General features: G+C 34.6%; 1 protein-coding gene across 2 annotated transcripts in view; it reads left to right on the top strand.

The window, feature by feature from the left end:
* Positions 1–21,666, top strand: part of LOC114094772 (CD302 antigen) — a 144,708-nt gene that overhangs the window by 67,854 nt on the left and 55,188 nt on the right. For both annotated transcript variants that reach the window (XM_027937955.2, XM_027937956.2), the window contains exons 19-28: positions 387–454; positions 732–811; positions 1,509–1,648; positions 3,385–3,490; positions 3,928–4,088; positions 11,865–11,994; positions 13,076–13,302; positions 16,646–16,811; positions 18,405–18,572; positions 20,283–20,399. In XM_027937955.2, coding sequence (XP_027793756.2) covers positions 387–454; positions 732–811; positions 1,509–1,648; positions 3,385–3,490; positions 3,928–4,088; positions 11,865–11,994; positions 13,076–13,302; positions 16,646–16,811; positions 18,405–18,572; positions 20,283–20,399 — 1,363 coding nt within the window. The remainder of the gene's footprint in view (positions 1–386; positions 455–731; positions 812–1,508; positions 1,649–3,384; positions 3,491–3,927; positions 4,089–11,864; positions 11,995–13,075; positions 13,303–16,645; positions 16,812–18,404; positions 18,573–20,282; positions 20,400–21,666) is intronic.

Here is a 21,666-nt window from a genome sequence, read left to right on the forward strand (position 1 = left end):
ATTAAAATTTCTGTTTCTACTTATTAATAAAGTTATAAAATAACTTTTAGGGAGAGAAATAATTTGTATATTTTAAAATTTATTATTAATTGCAATAAGACACTGTATTCCCATTTAATGTATGAGTCCAATTAATGTATGCTTCTAATTACAGCAACTCTATTTTCTAGACCCCAAATAGGTTCTGTGAATATATAAAATAGGGGCTGTCAAATTACTTTTTGGTGAAAAGTCATGATTCATGTCATTTTGAGACCAAATAATGGAATGTCTAGAAATTGAAGTTATTTGTGATTAATATTTAAAGCAAAACTTTCCTTGAAAATTCAGCATCTCTAAAGATAGGTGTTTGTGGTTATTTTATTTTATTTATTTTTTTTTTGCAGATATCAAGTGATGAACAGAAGTGGTGGGTGAGAACTAGTGAGCAGCCACTAGATCGTCATTTTATATAGTACGTGACATTGATTCTGCCTTTGTGAATTTATCACTTACTGCAGTCCCAGATTGCCCTTGACTAATGGACTGCTATTTATAAGTAGTTTTGAATATTAATCCATAAACTGCCTAGATTAAAGAAGCCAAGTCCCTTCTCATATTAATGTCAAGAAAAAAGTGGTATAAAATAATGGCATTAATATTAAATTTAGAATTAAAATAACTTAGAGTAAAAAGCCAGAATGGAATATCTAATTACCTTATGAGTTGTTGAATCTCTTATTTACTTTCAGCTCACGACATCCCTGGCACCACTTTCCTATGAGATTTGGGGAGGAATGCTTGCACATGTCTGCCAAGACTTGGTTTATGGGTAAGTTAGGTCTAAACCTTAATGCTGATCATGTCATATGTGAACTTCAGGATCAGTTGCTAGCTTAATCTTGTTTTCATTTCGATTATGTATCTGGTAGCTTCATCTTATTCTGATATATTGTTAATGACAATTGCCCAAATTCCAAATCCAAAAAGGTACTTTTCACTGTGAATAATCTAACTTCCTTTATCCTAAAGTATTTACTTATGAATAAACTTACCACTTTCATAAATGATAAGCATTTAGACACACTTACAAAGGTGAAGAGACAGTAGTTGTAAAATATGGTTTATAACCCTTACTCCTAATTAAACTTCCCTTTCAATTCCTCCTGTTTCTTGCCATCATTCTTTGAAGGGGGTGGTAGTTATACCAATTGTGTTCTTTTTTTTACTGGCAATATTGGTGTGTTAGAACCTACTAATATAAATAATAATGGAAGACAGATGGTAATGGAAGGATGATAATGGAAGGCTAGGGAAGAAAGGGAATATATTTTAACGTTTGAGAAAGACTGATATAAAGAGCCTTTCTTGCAGCTAGGGATTTAACTCAGTCTGTGGTAGAACAGGTTCAATCCCCAGCACCAAAAACACAAAATAAAATTTAAAAGAGCCTTTGTTTACTACGTTTGTTTTTAAAATGTGCTGAATGAAAAATTTTCACCATTGCAATCTTGCTTTTTATTTCTCAGACTTAAATAAACCAACAGACTGCACAACCAAATTGCCTTTCATCTGTGAAAAATACAATGTATCTTCATTAGAGAAATATAGTCCAGATTCTGCTGCTAAAGTTCAGTGTTCTGGGGATTGGATTCCTTTTCAGAATAAGGTAAAAAGAGAATTGCTACACTGTACAGACAGTGATTGCTTTCATGCTGGTTTATGGCCTATGGTGGAAGGCCAACCCATCAGACATCTTCACTAAGCGTCTCTGCATGCATCAGTATCCTGCCTGATCCTTTCTGTTGCCAGAAACCATGGGTGACATCAAGAGTTAACTCTCAAGTTAGTCATGCATGCAGGTATTTCAAAATGCAGCATTTCTATTCTGATGCTACCAACACTTAAATTGCTAAAGTGGATCTGTCAATGGTTAGTAATACATTGACTAGTCAGGACTATCTCTATGGCACATAAGAAACTGACTTAATTTCTGGCTGCTGTTTTCTTTTCCCCCTCAAGGAGAGCATCCAGACAGCATCTGACAATCAAATAAGATCAGCATTTCCCAAACTACTCTTCAGAGACTACACATATTAATCATTGACTTTGCCTCCAAATGGGAATTTTATGATTAAAAAGGTTTGGGAAATGCTGCATTCTATATCTGCCTCTTTGAGATGCATAATCCATTTTGGTATACATATGTGTTAGGAAATGTGTTTGGCTACTAAAAAGAAATTGCTACAGTATGTTAAAACATTTATTCTCTCATATAAAAGATGTTTAAAGGTAAACCAGCTGGGTTGGTGTGGAAACTCCTAAAGTATTCAAATTCAGGCTTCTTTGTGTCTGCTCTGCCATCCTTACTATAAGGCTTTCATGCTTAAGTTCAAATTTTCTCTCTAGGGTCTTTTCTAGAAGTGACTGGGTGACTTTGCCTATATTTTATTGGCCACTCCAGTCTATAAGAAAGATGAAAAATAATTTTTTGTAGGATGATGTTGCAAGGAGCACAATTTGGGGCACAACACTCACACCCAGTGATCATATTGTCAAAAAGAAAAAATATTTGACACCTGAAAGCATCTTTAGTAAGGGTAGCAGTGTATTCTGACTGCTAAAAATTAGGACAATTTGTTTAATTCTCCAACATACTAGAACCAGGTTAATTTGCATAGTTGACATAAAATTGAATTAAAATATCCTGCCAAGAGAAAAAGAGATGCTTTCTTTTCAAATGTGTTTCTTGATATAGGGAAGTAATGACTTTGAAATCAGAACAGAATCTAAATGCTAACCTTACCACTTGGTAGCTATTTCACTTATGTATTAAGTTACTTAACTTTCCTGTGCTTCAGTTTTTCCATTTGTTGTAAGAATTAAATGGACAAAACTACAAAAACTGCTTAGCATATAGAAAACACTCAAGAAATGAAAGATTTATTTTCTTTTTTCCATATTTTTGTTAGCATATTATAATTACATGTAATGGTGAGATTCATTTTTATGTATTGGTACATGCACACAATATAACAATATAATTTAGTCAACATTGAGTACTTTATAAGTCACAACAACCCTACATAATGGTTTACAAATGAGGTAACCAAAAGAGAATAAGTGACTTGTTCAAAGGCACAGAGTTACTGAGTGATGTGACTAAGAAGTTAACTGGAACCCAATATCTCCCCCTTTGAGATTTTTTTTTAATGTGATAGTTTGAAGACCATTCTTTAGTTCTTTATTTTGAAAGTATGAACCTGAATCCTTATGGTACTACTTTGCAAATTTACATATTTAACAGACGGAATGTCAGCAGCCCTCTAAAAGAGAGGCATTTACTTACTATGTGAGATTTCTTGTGTCTGTAATCTTATGCTTCATATGTGTCTTTGTTTGCAGTGCTTTCTAAAGATCAAACCCAAGTCTGTTAAATTTTCCGAAGCAAGAGATATCTGTCACTCCTATGGTGGCACCCTTCCTTCAGTGTTGAGCCAGAGTGAACAAGGTACCAGCAATTTTTTTTTTGAGAAATATGTTTTATTCTAATCCGGGAGTAAAGTAAGTTTTAAGAGATTGTAGGAAATTAATATATAAAAATAATCTTATTAGCCATCTATGGTGGTTCATGCCTATAATCCCAGTGACGTGGGAGGCTAAGGCAGGAGGATTGTAAGTTCAAAGCCAGCCTCAACATTTTAGCAGGCCCTGCCTTAAAATAAAAAATAAAAAGGCTGGGGACATGACTCAGTTGTCAAGCATCCCAGGGTTCCATCCCTTGAACCCCCCCAAAAAATTTGTTTTAATTAAAGTACATTTTTATAGAGCAGATAAAAGATTATCTTGATAGTTAAACAAAAGATATTCATTGATATTTTTAGCACAGGTTTATCTTTAATTTCAATAAATCAAATGCTTTTTTTAAAAAAAATCTCTTTCTAACAGATTTTATTACATCATTGCTTCCGGATATGGAAGGTAGTTTATGGATTGGTCTGCGCTGGACTGCCTATGAAAGGATAAACAAATGGACAGATGATAGAGAACTGACATATAGCAACTTCCACCCGTTGCTGGTTGGTCGAATGCTGAGTATACCAACAAATGTAAGATTTTTTGAACTGATGATGTATACAATTTTGTGAAATACCTGAGTCGCTCATAAATTATTGGATTAAAAACAAGGACCTAGAAGGGCATAGTAGTGCATGCTGTAATCTCAGCAATTTAGGGGGCTGAGAAAGAAGGATGGCAAACTCTAGGTCAGCCTCAACAACTTAGCAAGACCCTTAGCAACTTAGCAAAACCCTATCTCAAAAATTAAAAAAGGACTGAGGATGTAGCTTAGTGGTAAAGCATTCCTGGGTTCACTTCCCAGTAATACACACATACACAAAAGAACAAGGACCTATTGTATGATTCCATTTATATTATACCTATGGAATAGGCAAATTGATAAAGGTAGAAACTAACTGAGTGGTTGCTAGAGGCTAAGGAGGATGGAAGAGGTGGGGGTAATGGCTATAGAGTATGGGGCTTCTTTTTAGAGTGGTAGAAATGTTCTAAAATTGATTTCAGGGTGGTTGTACAACTCTGTGGATACATTGAAAACAATTAAGTGTACACTTTAAATGGGTGAGTTGTATCCTGTATGAATTATAGCCCAACAAAGCCCTTAAGAGAACAACAACAAGCATCTCATAACTCCAGCCTTCAGGTGGATAACCTAGTTTTTCACAAGAGCATCAGATGCCATAGTACTTAATTAACAAGCATGTAAACTTGTCAGGAGTCTGTTGTAAACAGATGTAAATATGTATATTTTACTTAACACTTAGGGGATGTGGACTCTCAACCTCAGCTTCCTGAGAGAAAAAGATGTATTTGGTGATCATTTTTTTGTGAAGAGCTGCATGTATAGAAGTCATATACTTACTTTCTGGATGACATTCTCTTTCATAGGAAACAAGGGAAGGAGAGAGGGCAATGTGTTGACAGTAGTTACACCAACAGGACATTGCTGCCCATTGCTTCTGTTCTACCTACAGGCTGAGTCAAGACCATGTTTGTTCTCACAAAGGGCAAAGATTGAGAACCTAATATGAACATCCAGTTTCAAAAATATATCCTGGATAATAATCAATTGATTTTCCTAACACAGTGCTGCTTTGTTTAAGGTTGATGTTGATAGCAAAGGGAATTCGGAATTTTGTCTAACAGTGTACAAAGTAAATATCAAAATAAGACTTGGTTATAATAGAAAATGTGGAAGTTACACAAGGGCAAACACACACACACCACACACACACACACACGCACGCACACACACACAGAGTCAACCCTGATTCCACTTAAATTTAAACTTTGTTTTTATGGCTTTTAAACTTTCAGCCATAATCCATGTTAAGAAATATATTTAAATCAGTATCCAGTACATAGATGTAGATATAGTACTGAATGAAAACACAAGTTTCAAGTAATAATACCCACCCTGAGAGATTGAACATCCTGATATTTTCCTTCTATTATCTTCTAGTCCATTTCATTCCACTCTTTTTTCTTATCCTATCCTATCCTGTTCTGTTTTATTATCACAAAGGCCAGCCAAAATCCACCGAATTGATTTCATGACCTACTTAATGACTTACCGTATTTGAGCCCTGATTTAGAGAACCACAATATATATTTCAGTATCGTTTCTACAGGTTGGTTCCCTGGCACAGATGAGATCACAGTATAAATACTAATGAGCTCAACTTTCCTCATATAGTATTATATAATAAGTAATTATAGGTGCTATTAAGAGATCAACTTGAGGGCTGGGAATACAGTTCAGTGGTGAGCATTACCAATGAATGTGCAAGACCCAGGGTTTGATCTCTAGCACCAAAAGAAACCCCAAAAACAGCAGCTCAGCAGGCTGAGATAGGAGGATCTCAAGTTCAAAGCCAGCTTCAGCAACAATGAGGTGCTAAACAACTCAGTGAGACCCTATCTCTAAATAAAATACAAAATAAGGCTGGAAATGTGACTCAGTGGTTGAGTACCCCTGAGTTTAATCCGTGGTACACACACACACAAAAAAAAAAAAAAAAGAAAAGAAAGAAAGAAAGAAAAAAAAACTACTTGATAAGCATTTTAATGTTTAAACATTATTTCTTGATATGCCACTATTTCCCTAACCAATGCTGGGTATTAGGTTGTTTCCAATTTTGCATAATCATAAATAGTGCTGCAATGAACATCTTTGTGCATAAATTTTACTTATAATCCAGATTACCTCATTAAGATAAATTTAGGAAAAATTCTGGTTACCAAGTTGCTTTCCAGAAAGGTTTGAGTTTATATTCCTGATAGCAGTATATTCTGACTGCCCTTCTATCCTCATGAGTATTTTAATAATATAACATGTATTGAGCCATTAATATATGCTAGACACTCTGCTACTATATCACATACATTGTCTCATTACTGTGCACAATAGGTGTAAAATAGGTATGTTATTTCTATCCTGTCTTAAAAATGTGGAGAACAGATAAAGAGTGTCGTTATCTGCCAGGGATTATGGAGCCTATGCATGCAGAAGCAAAATTTAAATCCAGGTCCAAGATTCTGCAGAACCAGGGTTCTTAGCTACTCTACTATATTGCCTCTAATGACATTAGCCTTTTAAAATTCTTGATAATTTTGTAGCTTAAATAATTTCATATTTTCATGGACATTCCTCTGATTTCAAATAAATTTTCATAAATTAGATAATAATTTGTGTTTCAAGTGTGAATATTCTTAGTCTTTGCAAAGTTATCTGTCAAAACCTTCCTGTATTTCTGATTGATTTTTTGGCTTTTATAAACTCAGGCTCACCCTGTGCTTCTTGCATATATTACAAATATTTCCCTAGGTTGTTTTTTAAGTCTGAATACCAGAATAAATATTTCTGGAACATTTTGAAATTTTTTGGAATATGGTCAATTCTGTCTTCTTTCTTCTTTTTCCCTCCATTGTGTTCAGATTAGAAAGTTTGTCATGTGTTACCTAAATGTATACCTGTATTTTCTTCTAGTTTTGTGTTATAGGTTGCCTTTTTTCTCTGATAACACATTATAACATTGATATATTGCATATACTGTCAGTGAATACTAGTCCTTTTCCTAATCTTAGCCACTTGTTCTACATCATTTATTCCATCTGTTGAAAGCAATACAGGATGCCTACTTCATCATATATTAAGAGTGTGTATATATGAGATATTATAGTCATGTGTAACATAATGACATTTCAGTCAACATTAGATTACGAATATAGTAGTGGTCCCATAAGATTATGATGGAGGGCTGGGGATATAGCTCAATTGGTAGAGTGCTTGCCTTGCATGCAGGAAGGCCCTGGGTTCAGTTCCCACCACTTCCCGACTGGCCTCTGCCAAAAAAAAAAAAAAAAAGATTGTAATGGAGCTGGAAAATTCTTACCTAGTGTGTTATAGCCATGGTAACATTGTAGCAACACACTATTCACATCTTTGTGGATGGTGTTGCCAACAAACCCACTGCACTTCCAGTAATATGAAAGGATAGCAAATGTCCAGGTGCAGTGGTGCACGCCTATAATCCCATTTACTTGGAAGTCTAAGGCAGGAGGATTGAAAATTCAAAACCAGCCTAGGCAACTTAGTGAGACCCTGTCTCAAAATTAAATTTAAAAAACAAAAGGGCCTGGGGATGTGACTCAGTGGTTGAGTGCTTACCTGGCATATATGAGGTTCTGGGTTCTATTTCCAACATAGAAAGAAAGAAAAAAAAAAAGTTTAGAAATAGAAAAATGGTTAAGGAATAAAGATAAAAGAAAGAAGGTATTTTATATAATGTGTTTGGGTTTTAAGTTAAATGATACTCAAACAAGTAAAAAATTTTTAAATATTTAAGTATGTGACTTTAAAAACTATAGGAAGCTAATGTTGATTTATTATTGAAGAAAGAAATTTTTTATAAATTTAGTGTGACCTAAGTGCACAGTGTTTATAAGGTCTGCAATAGTGTATAGTCATGTTCTCAACCTTTACTTCACTGCTCACTCACTGACTGTCCCAATTTCCAGTCCTGTAAACTCCATTCATGGTATTTCCCTCTATAATTTTAATATTTTATATAAATAGTATTTTTACTATACCTCTTCTATGGTTAAATATGCATATACCCTCATGTCACCATTGCCTATAATATTTAGTACAGTAACATGCTGTTCAGGTTTGTAGCCTAGGAGCAATAGGTTATGTCATATACCTTGGCATATAGTAGAATACACCACTGGGTTTGTGCAAATGCACTCTATGATGTTTGCTCAGTGACAGAATCACCTAATGTGAATTTCTCATAGGGTGTCCTCCCCTTCTTCAGCAACACATGACTGTATTTAGAATGGTGTTTGTCATTGAGAGAACATCATAGAGTATACTTACACAAACTAAGACAACTATGACATCACTAGTTGATACAGTCTTATGGGACCACTGTCACATGTGTGGTTTGTGGTTGACCAAAGTAGTGTTATACAGCATATAACTGTACTATAATTTTGCCATATTTTAAAAAGTATAATAGGATTAGTTTTCCTTTACATATGCCATTAAAACTGTCTTTGGCTATTCGTGTCCATTCTTCCACACAAACTTTAGAATCACAAAAATTAAACTCCTGATGAGAATTTGACTACATTTTAGGGGAAAATGATATATTTTTAATTAATATTCCAATTAAGAAATGTGGTATACTATACTCTCCATTTATTCAAGTCTTCCCATAGGTTACTCTGTGACGTTTAATAGGAGTTCTGTCACTTCCTTATTGCCATTAAAAATGGCAGGTTTTTTTCTTGATTTTTCTACTGATATTTGGAAAGCTATTGTTTAGGGATTTTTGTATTTTTCCATAGGTATCCATCTAACTAAATGCTCTTATTCTTCTACTTTTTTTTTAAACTAGATTTTCTTGGGTTTCTAATTAGATAATCTGCAAATAACAGTTATCTTTTGTGAAATAAAGATTTTTTTTAGTTGTGGATGGACACAATATCTTAATTTATGTTTTTTTTTAAATGTGGTGCTGAGGATCAAACCCAGTGTCCCATGCATGTGAGGCAAGTGCTCAAACCCTGAGCCACAACCTCAGTTCAAATAACAATTATCTTAATTTCTATACTTACCCCTCTCATTTTCATTTCATGCCTCCCTACATATGCCAAAACTTCCACAACTCTGGAAAACAACAGGAGTAATAGCCACCACCCTGGATTTGATCTTGATCTTAACAGTATGGTCTGCAGTCTTTTGTTGTTAAATATGATGTTGAGGGGCTGGAGATGTGGCTCAAGTGGTAGCGCATTCGCCTGGCATGTGTGTGGCCCGGGTTCGATCCTCAGCACCACATACAAACAAAGATGTTGTGTCTGCCGAATATTAAAAAATAAATATTAAAAAAATTCTCTCTCTCTCTCTTTAAAAAAAAATATTATGTTGACTGATAGGCTCGGTGGTATAGTGCTTGCCTAGTATGTTCAAGGCCCTGGGTTTGATCCCTAGTGCCTCAAACACACACACACACACACACACACACACACACACACATATACATATATATGTTTATATATAATTCTATTATAAGCTTATTTCAAATTCTTAATCATGAAAAAGTATTATATTTTCTAAAGCTTCTTTTCATCATCTGTTGAAATTATCATATAGTTTTTACCTAATAATAGGTGTGATGTTCTTAGCATAAAATCTAGTTGTTTGGGGGCTGGGGATGTGGCTCAAGCGGTAGCATGCTCGTCTGGCATGCGTGCGGCCCAGGTTCGATCCTCAGCACCACATACAAAACAAAGATGTTGTATCCGCTGATAACTAAAAAATAAATATTAAAATTCTCTCTCTCTCCTCTCTCACTCTCTCTTTTAAAAAAAAAAATCTAGTTGTTTGGAGTGAATAGTTTTACTGTTCTAACTGAATTAGATTTGAAAGAACTTTATTTGAGAATGTTTTCACCTGTGTTCATAGAGTTAATTTTTTAAGCCATGCTGATCATGTGAGCCTCAGAAGACAAACCGGGTAGTTTTCTATCTTTTCTGTGTTCTGGAATTATGACACTACTGGGGTATTATCTTTCCCTGAAAGTTTGAAAGAACTATGTACAAAAATGTCAGAATCCTTTTAAGACATCAGTCTTTAATAACAAAGGAGTTTGTTGCAGTAGTTGATGGCCCAGCTCCAAAGTGAGATTACTAGGTTTTAATTCCAATTCAGCCACTTACTGCACTTTGGAAGCTTATTGAATTTTTCCTGGGCCTCAGTTTCCCATCTGCAAGTTCCAATTCTATTGCACCCACCTCCTAAGTTCATTGTGAGGATTACATAAGAATAATTCCTTCAAAGTTTTAGCACAGTACCTGACAGACACATCAGGATTTTTTTCCCTAATAACCATTATTGTTAATTTCCAATTTTCTCCCAAATCACTGGTACAGTTTGGTGTTTCTATTTTCCTTTATGATTGGTATTTTTCAAGTATCTATTTGGGCTGGGGCTGTAGCTCAGTGGTAGAGCACTTGCCTAGCATGTGTGAGGTATGGGGTACAATCCTCAGCACCACATAAAAATAAATAAATCGAATAAAGGTACTGTGAAAAAAATTATTAAAAAATAAAAATGGTGGGGGCTGGGGTTGTGGCTTAGTAGTAGAATACTCGCCTAGTACGTGTGAGGCGCTGGGTTCAATCCTCAGCACCACGTAAAAAATAAATAAACAAAATGAAGGAATTGTGTCCAACTACAACTAAAAAAAATACATATAAAAAGGTATCTATTTCATTTAGATTTTCAAACATATTAGAATAAAGTGGTATACAGTATTTTTAAGTCTTCATATTGTATTTTAAATGCATTTTACTTTTTCTTATTTAGGTTTTCGAAAAATAGGTGCATGTTATTAGTTTTCTCTACTCTCTTTTTCACTTTTTATGCCTATTGCTCAATCCATGTTTATTCATGCTACTTCCACATTTTCCTGTCTGGCTTTTCCTGGAGTTACTTTTTTGTTCATTTTCTAGTTTTTTATATTGAATTTTTAGTCTGCTTTTCCTTTAAAAAAAAAAGAGAAATCATTTAATAATACACATTTGCCTCCACAAAAAGTTCGGCCCATATTCCTTTTTCGGATTTTTAAAATTTTTATTCTTTATTATAATTATTTTATTTCAATTTTGGTTTAATATTTATGGAGTAGCATTTTTTTTTAGAATTTCTTGCTCCTGGTATAAGGTTACTTTTAAAAATTTTTGTGTGATGTTTCAAATATATAAAAAATATAGGAACAATATACTTTGCATAATTTTTATGTCTCAAATTATTAATTATAGAATGAAATCTAGGTAAACTTTTATCTTAATATATGGAAATTTTTGCAGTGACTCATATAGGACCCAACTTAAAGGTGAATTCTCTATTATGAGGTATAGATTTCATCATTACAAAAAGCTCAGAAACATTGAATAAATTTAATTAATCATGTTTTTGCCTATTTGAACTATTAAGACTGAGAGAATGTTAAGTATTATTGTAGCTATTTTTATTTTATATCTAATAATTTTTCTTTATCTGTTGGAAGATATACTTACCATATTGCCACTATTTTGTTTTTTAATTTCTCAAATTAATTGTTTTTTTCTTAGACTTTGAAAGTTTAATCAGGGTTTTCATAGAAATTTCATAGTAAATTCCTTGATGGGATATTTTTACAGGGGGACAAAAACAATTTGGAATCCAGAATTTTCTTGCTGGGATCTTCAGACTGTTAGTTTAATAATCCCATGTCCATATTTGCCTTTTTGTTCAGTTCTTTGATGAAGAGTCCCACTACCACTGCGCTGTGATACTCAACCTCCCAAAGTCACCTGTCACTGGGTCGTGGAATTTTACTGCCTGCAGCGAATACTACTCTGTATCTCTCTGTCAGAAATATTCAGGTATCAATTGTTATCTAGATAACTAAGGCACTTTATGCTGTTAGAAATATATGGTTCTTTTTTACAAAAATCTTATAAATGAATTCATATGAATTTATAATCATGGGTAAATTATATTGCCTCATTGTGGCAGATTATCTCAAATGGAATGTGATTTTTTTTCAAGTGGCATTCCCATACTTAATAAATATAAAAATTAAATATAATATGGAATTTTTTAATAGTAGTTGTCTACTGAGTGTAAGTTATGGGTAAATTGTGTTCTTTCTACTCTGGTATATTTTTCAAATTTTAGCTTTCATCTTGAGGAAAGGAGAAGAAAAAACAATATTTTAAATGTAATTCAGTACTGTATAAATATTCACTGTTAAATTCAGCACCAATTTTAAAGTTACAAAGCACTATAAATGGATCACTATGACTTCCTCTAACCCAAACACAAATAAAATGGGTACTTAAAAACAGAAATTATCCATAATTTGAAAAAGATATTACATTGCTTTTCATTGACCATAGAGAGTTTTTAACAAGTACTTAAGAACAATAACAACAAAAAAATTGTTACACAATGAGAACCTTAAGTATATTTCTTGTACTTCGGCAGTTTTTTTTTCTAAATTGATCTTTACCCATTTGTCCCACGCTTTTTAGTCACTGCCTTATTCAGATAAATACTATAAAGCAGGAATTCAAATATCTCCTCTTGTAAGTGGCTTTGTGCATTGTTTCAGGGTACTTTGTAAGGGTACTTTGTAAGGGGACACTTTTAATACCTTACCTGGTGAAGCAGTTCAGACAAAGGAAGTATTTGGCACCAAACTGAAATGGTAATCTTATTGCCGACTACTTTTAGAACAACTAAACAAAATCTCGTTCTGATTTTAGAAACCAAATGTTGCAGGTCAGACATTTTGCCTAAGGTACATAGCAAAACATACCTAATTCTCTTACCCCCAAAACTTAAAACAAGCAAATAGTCAAGAAATACCTAAAGCAGATTAGTCAGGGAAACATTTGAAAACTTGTCCCATGTCTTGCAGTGCATGTGTGGGATGGTTGTTATTATTGTTTTCTTTTACAGACACTGAAGACAGACAGCCCTTGCAGAACACCTCAAAAACTGTAAAGTATCTTAATAACCTGTACAAAATAATCCCAAAGACACTGACGTGGCTCGACGCCCAAAAGGAGTGCCTGAGGGAGAACATGCACCTGGTGAGCATCACCGACGCCTACCAACAGGCATTCCTCGCTGTGCAGGCAGTCCTTCAGAACTCTTCCTTCTGGATTGGACTGTTCAGTCAAGACGTAAGTTTTCAGTTCCAACTGCAAGGATTGGATGACAGATGTGACATTTTTATTGTGCATTGCATTTCTTGTAGACTAAAAAAAAAAAAAAAACCCAGAGGTTTTTAAATCTGACTCCAGTAAATTTGATGTATATATGTTTTGTGTGTGTGACAGTGATCTTTCCACAAGTAAAAGATATAGTGCCTTATTGATTAGATGAAGAAATTGTTCTAGCAGATAAAAATACTTTAGCACTTTGTATTTGTTCTAGCCATAGAGTGAGCTAGATTCAGGAGCTGCCATATCTCTTCAACCAACAGAAAGAAAGAAGAAAAGAATGTAAAAACCAGATGAGATTGTGCATATGGAAGCGCTGTGGATGATATTGAAGGAAACTTTCCATCAGTTTCAAACTCGGCAGAAAAGTTAAGCCATTCTAAAAAGAGATTAGAGTAGTGTATCACATCTCAAGTCCTATTCCTGGGCAGATGACTTGGGTACCTCTCATTCGTTGCACTGCCCAGCAGAGTACTGGTCTCCTATTGATTCCCAGCATTGACATTTATGCAACATGAACAGGGATTGGTATGCAGCTAACTAAGCTTTGGCTCCAGTCAAATGGAGGATTTTTTTTTAAGCTATTATATTCCTCTCAGCATTGTAGGCATATATGCCTCTCTTCTTGGACACGGTATACGCCACTATACCAAGACAGGTCTAGGACTGCATGGAGAAAATGGAAATGAAGACAATTTAGTCCTGGAACAAACCGAGAATAGAATTGGTAAATAATGGGAAAAAAAGACTTATTGCCAGAAGCTCAATTAAAAGTAGCATTTAGAATTGACTTTCTGGGTTTCTGAGGATTCTGAAATTCACCCCCAAATCAAGCCAGAGCTGCTTTCCCAACCTCCCAGTGTCCACTCTTTCACAGCATTTACTTGCTGTCTTTTCAGTGTTTACTGTGCTGTGAAACCTGTCTTTGTTTCTGTTGCAAGGGTGGTAATAAGTTATTACATTTCCTAGTTTCTCTCGCCTTCAATTTGAGAAAATTTTTAAAATGTAGTATATTAAAACAAAAATATTGAAGTCACCATTTAACGGGAAAGTTGCAGTTATTCAAGTACTTAAAAATAAATGTGATTTAGTATTTTGATATGTATCCTTCAACTTATTTTTCTGTCAGTATATATTTATTTTTTAAAACAATTGGGGTCATATTGTTTTATAATGTCTTCTCGCACTTAATGATTTTGTTCTTTTTTTATTCTGTTTTTACGTCACTTATGCTTTTCTTTTCCTTAATTTCCCCTTGATTTTAACATATCCTGTGTAGCTGTATATTATATATCTTCATAACCTTCCCTAAATCTTAAAGAGTATTTCTTAGGATATTAATAAATAATACTTTAGTTTGAGAGCAATGGAAAGATATTGGAAGACTTTAAAGAGAATGGTAACAATATAAGATTTTTACTGAAGTAAAATGACACTGGGTGAAGGGTGGAGGAGGGAGTGAGCAGTATGCAGATGTGAAGAATAGCTGTTTTCATATGAATTCATACAGGATATGTTCGTCTGACCAAGGCTTGTTTACAGTGTTGGAAGTGTAGCAGTTCTGGGTTAACATCCCTAAGTTGTTAGCTGGCCAGAAGAACAGAGCAAGACACAGGCCATCTTAGGGAATGTCGGGAAGGAACAGGGATCCACATCTACAGAGAATGTCAGCCAGAGGCAAGAATATTGGGAGTTTTCAGTGAATAAGAAGAGCATAATCCTTATAGGAAGTGATCAAAGGAGGTAAAAATACCTACTACCCCCTTCTCATGGCCCTTCCATTTCTAAGAATGCAAGAACAAACAGCCTTCCCTTGTGGGTGCTGAAAGGTTATTCCCTTGGAAAAGCCAGGTTTGGATTAAGATCAATTAAGGCCAAGAATTCAGTAAGGAAATATTTGTCACTTTAATTAAGAGATCTTATTTTCAGAAAGGAGACTGAGAGTGGGATGATTTACTAGGAAGGAATGGAGGTTCCAAAGCCTAGGGCCAGGAACTGAGGGAGGTACAGCACAGGGGAAAGAGGGCAAGGCAGTGTGGGTAAGAGTGTAGCAAAATCACACCCCAAAGGCCACATTGAGGCCTTGGGGGCTTAGGAATTGGTTGCTATGGTTACAATTGGACCTCTAGTCAAGAATAGTTCAGAACGAAGCAGCTGGTAATGCTAAGGCTTGATTGTGTGCTGTTTATGGTTCACTAAGGAGCCTATGTCTAGCAAGGCATATGGGCTCAGGAAAGCTTGATTCAGTGTTGGACCAGATCAGCATTGGTTAGATAAGGCCCAGTGCCCTAGTGGCACCATAGGGAAACTCAGACGGTCCTCTACCCCACAACCCATGCCCTGGACTTCTACTCTGTAAATCCTTTCTCAAGATAGGTGGGTGATCGGGCCCCTGTCAGGATGTACAGACAGGTGTCCCCAGGCTTCTTATCCACCCCAGACTAGATAAGGGAGTAAACTGCCTTTAAAACAAGTGTCAAACAGTAGTGAGAAATTTACAAGGCCTAAGGAGTTAAGAGAAAAGGAACTGGACTGGAGTTGTTGCTCAGTGGTAGTACGCTTGCCTAGCATGTGTAAGGCACTGGGTTCGATTCTCAGCATTGCATGTAAATAAATAAAATAAAGGTCCATTGACAACTAAGAAATTTTTTTTAAAAAAAAGAGAGAAAGGGAACTAATATTTATGTAGCACTGTGGTCCAGCTAATCATTGGGTTACATATTCTAATTAATTATCCCATTAATTCTAGCCCCATGAAACTGTCATACTATTTAATAGCTGAGAAGATGGAAATTTGGAGAGATAGGCTCACAAATCAAAAGCTAGTAAGTAACCAAACTGAATTCAAAACCAGATATGCTTACCTCCAAAGCCGTTCTTCCCACTGCACCTTTTCATCCTTGCTTACAGCAGTTCTCACTCCATTTTAACTTCCGGTTTCCAACAACCAATAGTTCCGATAATATGTGAGGTAGCAGAGTGTCATGGTGAGAACCATAGATTTTAAGGACTGGCAGCCTGGATTAGAATACCAGCACTATGACTTTGCACACATTACATACCCTCAGTTCCCCTCATCTGTAAAATAGAGGTAATAATAGTACCTCTCTCATGATTGTTATGAGGGTTAAGAAAGTTGATATTTTTAAAACACTTAGAAAAGTGCCTGGGACATACTAAGTGTTATGTGACATGTATCTCTGTTCCTTTCATTAAAATGTTTCCTTTAAAAGTAGAGGGTAAAAATAATACAAAAGGGATAACATGAGTTTTATCATTTGAAATGTATTTCTGCTCCTTTCAGGATGAGCTCAACTTTGGTTGGTCAGATGGGAAACCTCTTCATTTTAGTCGCTGGGCAGACAACAACAGGCAACTTGAAGACTGTGTAATATTAGACACTGATGGATTCTGGAAAACGGCTGATTGCAATGATAAGCAACCAGGTGCTATTTGCTACTACCCAGGAAGTATGTGGATTTCAAATGTTTTAATGCTTAAATTATTGGTCTTATCAATAGTAAAATTTTGAGTGGCTTTATAAAATTTGATTTTGGAATTATAAAGAAATTATAATGTCCTTTTTATAACAAATTTTGTTGCAAGCATTTGTATTGAAGTAGAATTATTTTAAAATCACGCGTTTTTATTTAACATTTTTATCTTCATTTTTATATCAGTTAACACTTTATTGACATGTAAAGTCCCATTTTTAGCCTCATTTTGCATATATTTTGAATTCATGTTGTTTTAGAAAATCTACTTTTGTTGGAATGCTTTCATAATTCTTAACATCAACAACTAACAAACTTTTATGATCCACTGTTAAGATTCAGTTGATTGCAAGTAGCAATGACAAGCTCAAGCTAGTTTAAAGGAGAAGGGAAATTAGAACCCTAGAAATAGGGAAAGAGCTGAGCCTCCTAGGGAATGGAGGTCAGGAACCCAGAGATGTTCCCTTCCACCTGTTTTTCCCTGTGTATCTGCACTCGGTTCTTTATATACTTCCTACTTGTCTCTGCATATAGTGGTGTTTGGTGTCTCTTCAACTTTTACTTAATAGATGTAAGTGGAGATGAGTTAATGTTTCAGAATTTCACTTTTTGTATTCTTAGACTGATGGATTTAGCCTGAGTCAGATATACAACCTCTAGACCAATTAGAGGAAAATGATTTTATGACTGTCAGGGGCCTACATTTGTGGGTTTGTGATAGAAAGAACATGCTATTTTAGAGACAAAAGAATTTATTGTGAGGTGGGGAAGATACTGAATGGTCTATACTACATATTAAGCTAATTTGATTTATTGTGAGTAGAGCATATCTATATTTACATCTTCTTAAGTGCACGGCCTTTCATAAAATGAACAAAAAAGCAGACTTTCTAGAGGCTATATTTTAAATTATATTTCTGTTTGATTTGGTTAAAGTAATAACTTAGTTAGAACATCAACTATTTCATTAAACTATAGCCAGGCACCGTGGCACATGCCTGTAATCCCAGTGGCTCGGGAGGCCAAGGCAGGAAGCTCACAAATTCAAGGTCAGCCTCAGCAACTTAGCAAGACCCTGTCTCAAAATAAAAAAAAATAAAAAGGGCTAGGGATGTGACTCAGTGGTTGAGTGCCTCTGGATTCAATCCCTGGTACCAAAAATAAATAAATAATAATTAATTAAATTAGAGATGTCAGTAATTAAAAATTTGAAAATGAATTTTTAAAGTTATAGTGAAGTGCTTGTTAATTAATAGTTTTGTATAATTTCTCTGAGGTGGCCCCTTGTACTTGATATTTCATAATGCAGGAAGACAGAAACTGCATTTAATCTAAAAACACCTAATTTTTTACATTCTTATATTTTACAATAGGGGAAAGAAAATTTCTTCCCTACAGAAAGACAGTTTTCAATACATAATATTTGAATATAAACAAAAAAACAAGCATCACCAGGCTATTACTACTTGACTTCCTAAATATTTCTTACAAATTAGTTCTAATGACTATGAACAGGGTTTAACATTTACATCTAAAATTAGAATTTTTATCATTTACTGTTTTTTCTAGATCACACTGAAAAAGAGGTCAAACAAGTCAAAAGTATTAAATGTCCATCTCCTGTTCTAAATACTCCGTGGATATCATTTCAGAACTCTTGCTATAATTTTATGATAACAAAGAATAGACATATGGCAACAACACAGGATGAAGTTCATTCTAAGTGCCAGAAACTGAGTAAGTATATTATACTGTTTTTATATTTTGTATCATACTAATTTAAAAAAAAAACTGTTATAAATATTTCTAATTAGCACTAGTAATTTGATTTAAAAATATTTATCTCCTTATTTCCACATTATGAATGACAATATATAAAATTTTGTGTTTGGTTCAAATGACAAGTATTAAATTAATTTCTTTGTTCATCCATTTGAGAACTAGTCTGTCTTTATATGTGTGAACAAGATGGGTTCATCTTAAGGAAAAGAAATAATACTAGAGAGCAGAGAACTGGATGTCAAACAAGCTAGACAAAGGGAAAAGTGAAAAAAGGTTAGTTCAAGTGGTCAAAAGCTTAGAAATAGCACTGAGTAACAGCCATGCTTAAAAGAAATGTACATTTTACACTTAGGGCTCTCAAGACTCGAGATACTTCCTATGAAATCCATTGAAGATCTATGACTTCTATACAACAGAACTTTTGGAACTGTGAACTCTGTGGGAAGTACCTTTGGAAAATATCAAGCCATTATTCCCCAAAGTGTTCTCTGTGTAACATTAGTCTTGAGAGATGTCCTGCAAAACAGATGTCCTCCAAAACCTTTTGTTTGACATTCTCCAAGTCATTAGCCTGTTTTATTTTATTTATTTATTTTTTTGAGAGAGGAGAGAGAATTTTAATATTTATTTTTTAGTTTTCGGCGGACACAACATCCTTGTTTGTATGTGGTGCCGAGGATCGAACCCGGGCCGCACGCATGCCAGGCGAGCGCGCTACCGCTTGAGCCACATCCCCAGCCCCATTAGCCTATTTTAATACTGGCATAAATGAACTAGTTTATCTCTGTTTAAACCAGTTTGCAAAAATTTTATCCATGTAGATCTTGTCTGAGATGGCCCCTTGCTAATTTCCTGAAATACTAGACTTTGGGGCTGGGGTTGTGACTCAGCGGTAGAGTGCTTGCCTAGCACGTGTGAGGCACTGGGTTCAATCCTCAGCACCACATAAAAATAAACAAATAAAATAAAGGTATTGTGTCCAACTACAACTTAAAAAAAAAAAAAAAAAGATTAAAAAAAAAGTAGTCTTTTTTTTTTTTTTTTTAGCCCTAATAGGAAGTTGTCTTACAGTCCATATCAGAGGCTTTTTTTTTTTTTTTTTTTTTTTTGGTACCAGGGATTGAACTCAGGGGCACTCAACCACCGAGCCACATCCCCAATTCTATTTTGTATTTTATTTAGAGACAGGGTCCCACTGAATTGCTTAGCACCTTGCCATTGCTGAGGCTGGCTTTGAACTTGCGATCCTTCCAGCCTCCCCAGCTGCTGGGATTATAGATGTGCACTACCATGCCTGGCCAAAGGCTTTTTTTAAATTACAGAGTAATCTCTTGATAATATGTCATTAATGTAGGTGGATTTGTGCCACCTGGATGATGAGCTCTAAATGAGGAAAGTTAAATGAATCAATGTCTAAAATTCTTTACTTGGATACTAGTTTTCCACTACACTGTAGGACCACATTTAATATTTAAATGTTTGAATATTTAATTTATTCATTTTAGTATAATGAGATAGCTTCAGTTTTGTGTCTTTCTAATTTTTCAATATTGCATATGTTTTGAAGAATATTAAATTGGGGAATAAAACTTTCTAAATTTGTCAAACAAAATAAAATGTTCTGGATAATTAATTATTAAAATTATCAACTTTATTATTTAACAGATTCACAATCACACATGTTGAGTATTCGAGATGAAAAGGAGAATAACTTTGTTCTTGAACAACTTCTATACTTCAATTACATGGCTTCCTGGGTCATGTTAGGAATAACTTATGAAAGTAAGTTGTAAATCTGCCAATTTTCTCTGTTTATATTAGCCCTTCATTATAGCCTTCTTGTCAAACTGTAGAAGTCTAGTTCTTCAAAGTATGTGATTTATCAATATACAAAAAATATAATTATACAGGGGTTGGGGATATAGCTCTGTGGTAAAACCCTTGCTTAACATGTATGAGGCCCTGTGTTTGATTGCTAGTATTGCCAAAAATTTTTAAAAGCATAACTATGTACTTGATATAACTTATACACATACCAAGATAGTTTTTATGTCTCTGCTAATGCCATTGTTATACCTTTACCACCAAGCTAAGAGTTAAATAGTGGAAAAAAATTTCTGTCCTCCACTCTTCCTTCTGGAAACTCAAGACTAACTAAAAATGACCACACTCACATATAAATGTCTAGTACTTACTTTATATCTCAACTAACTATGTGAAATGAATGACAACAGAATTACACTTTTATTAATGTTTCACCTTTGGGTTTATAGCACTGGCTTGAGGTAGGCATAGGGTAATAAGAAACAGGAAAACAACACCCCTGGTTTTACAGAGGAATCGAACATTTGAAAGTAGGACTAAACAACACTAATCCAAAATTTGATTGATGAGAAAATTTTAAAGCACTGCATCTAATATAGGAGACACATGACCAATTTAGAAAGTTACTCAGAGATAAACTGAAAACCATGACAGTTATGCAGTTATACAAAAGAAAATCTTTCTGTGGGCACAAAGTATGGAAAACATACATTTCATCTAGAAGGGGGCACAGGACAAGAAGCCAGAAGTAGGGTAGAAAAGGAAGCTAAGTTACTCAAATCTGACTTTTTTTTTTATAGTTATAGATGGACAGCATGCCTTTATTATATTTGCTTATTTTTTATATGTGGTGCTGAGGATCAAACCCAGTGCCTCACATGTGCAGGCGAGTGCTCTGAGCCACAACCGCAGCCCAAATCTGACCATTTTAAAAAATGTATGCTTTTTTCTTTGGTAACCTAACTGCTTGATAGGGTTGCCACCATTTTCTTTAAATGTTTATTTATTTATTTAAATGTGAGTTAATGAAGATTAAACTGTGAAGCAATATGTAAGCCTTGGTCTGATAATTGAGGATGAGTTAGTTCATCATAGTAGGACTTAATTGGCCCAGTGCTTTTCTTCAATAGCACGTGAGTACAGTTTAAATTTTAGGGGTAAGAAAAAAATGGAGAAAAACATGATAGAATAGACTTTGCCTGAAAGTGACTGAAGAAACAACAGT

The sequence above is a fragment of the Marmota flaviventris genome, chromosome 11 (genome assembly GCF_047511675.1).
Source record: "Marmota flaviventris isolate mMarFla1 chromosome 11, mMarFla1.hap1, whole genome shotgun sequence".
Classification (NCBI taxonomy): domain Eukaryota; kingdom Metazoa; phylum Chordata; class Mammalia; order Rodentia; family Sciuridae; genus Marmota; species Marmota flaviventris.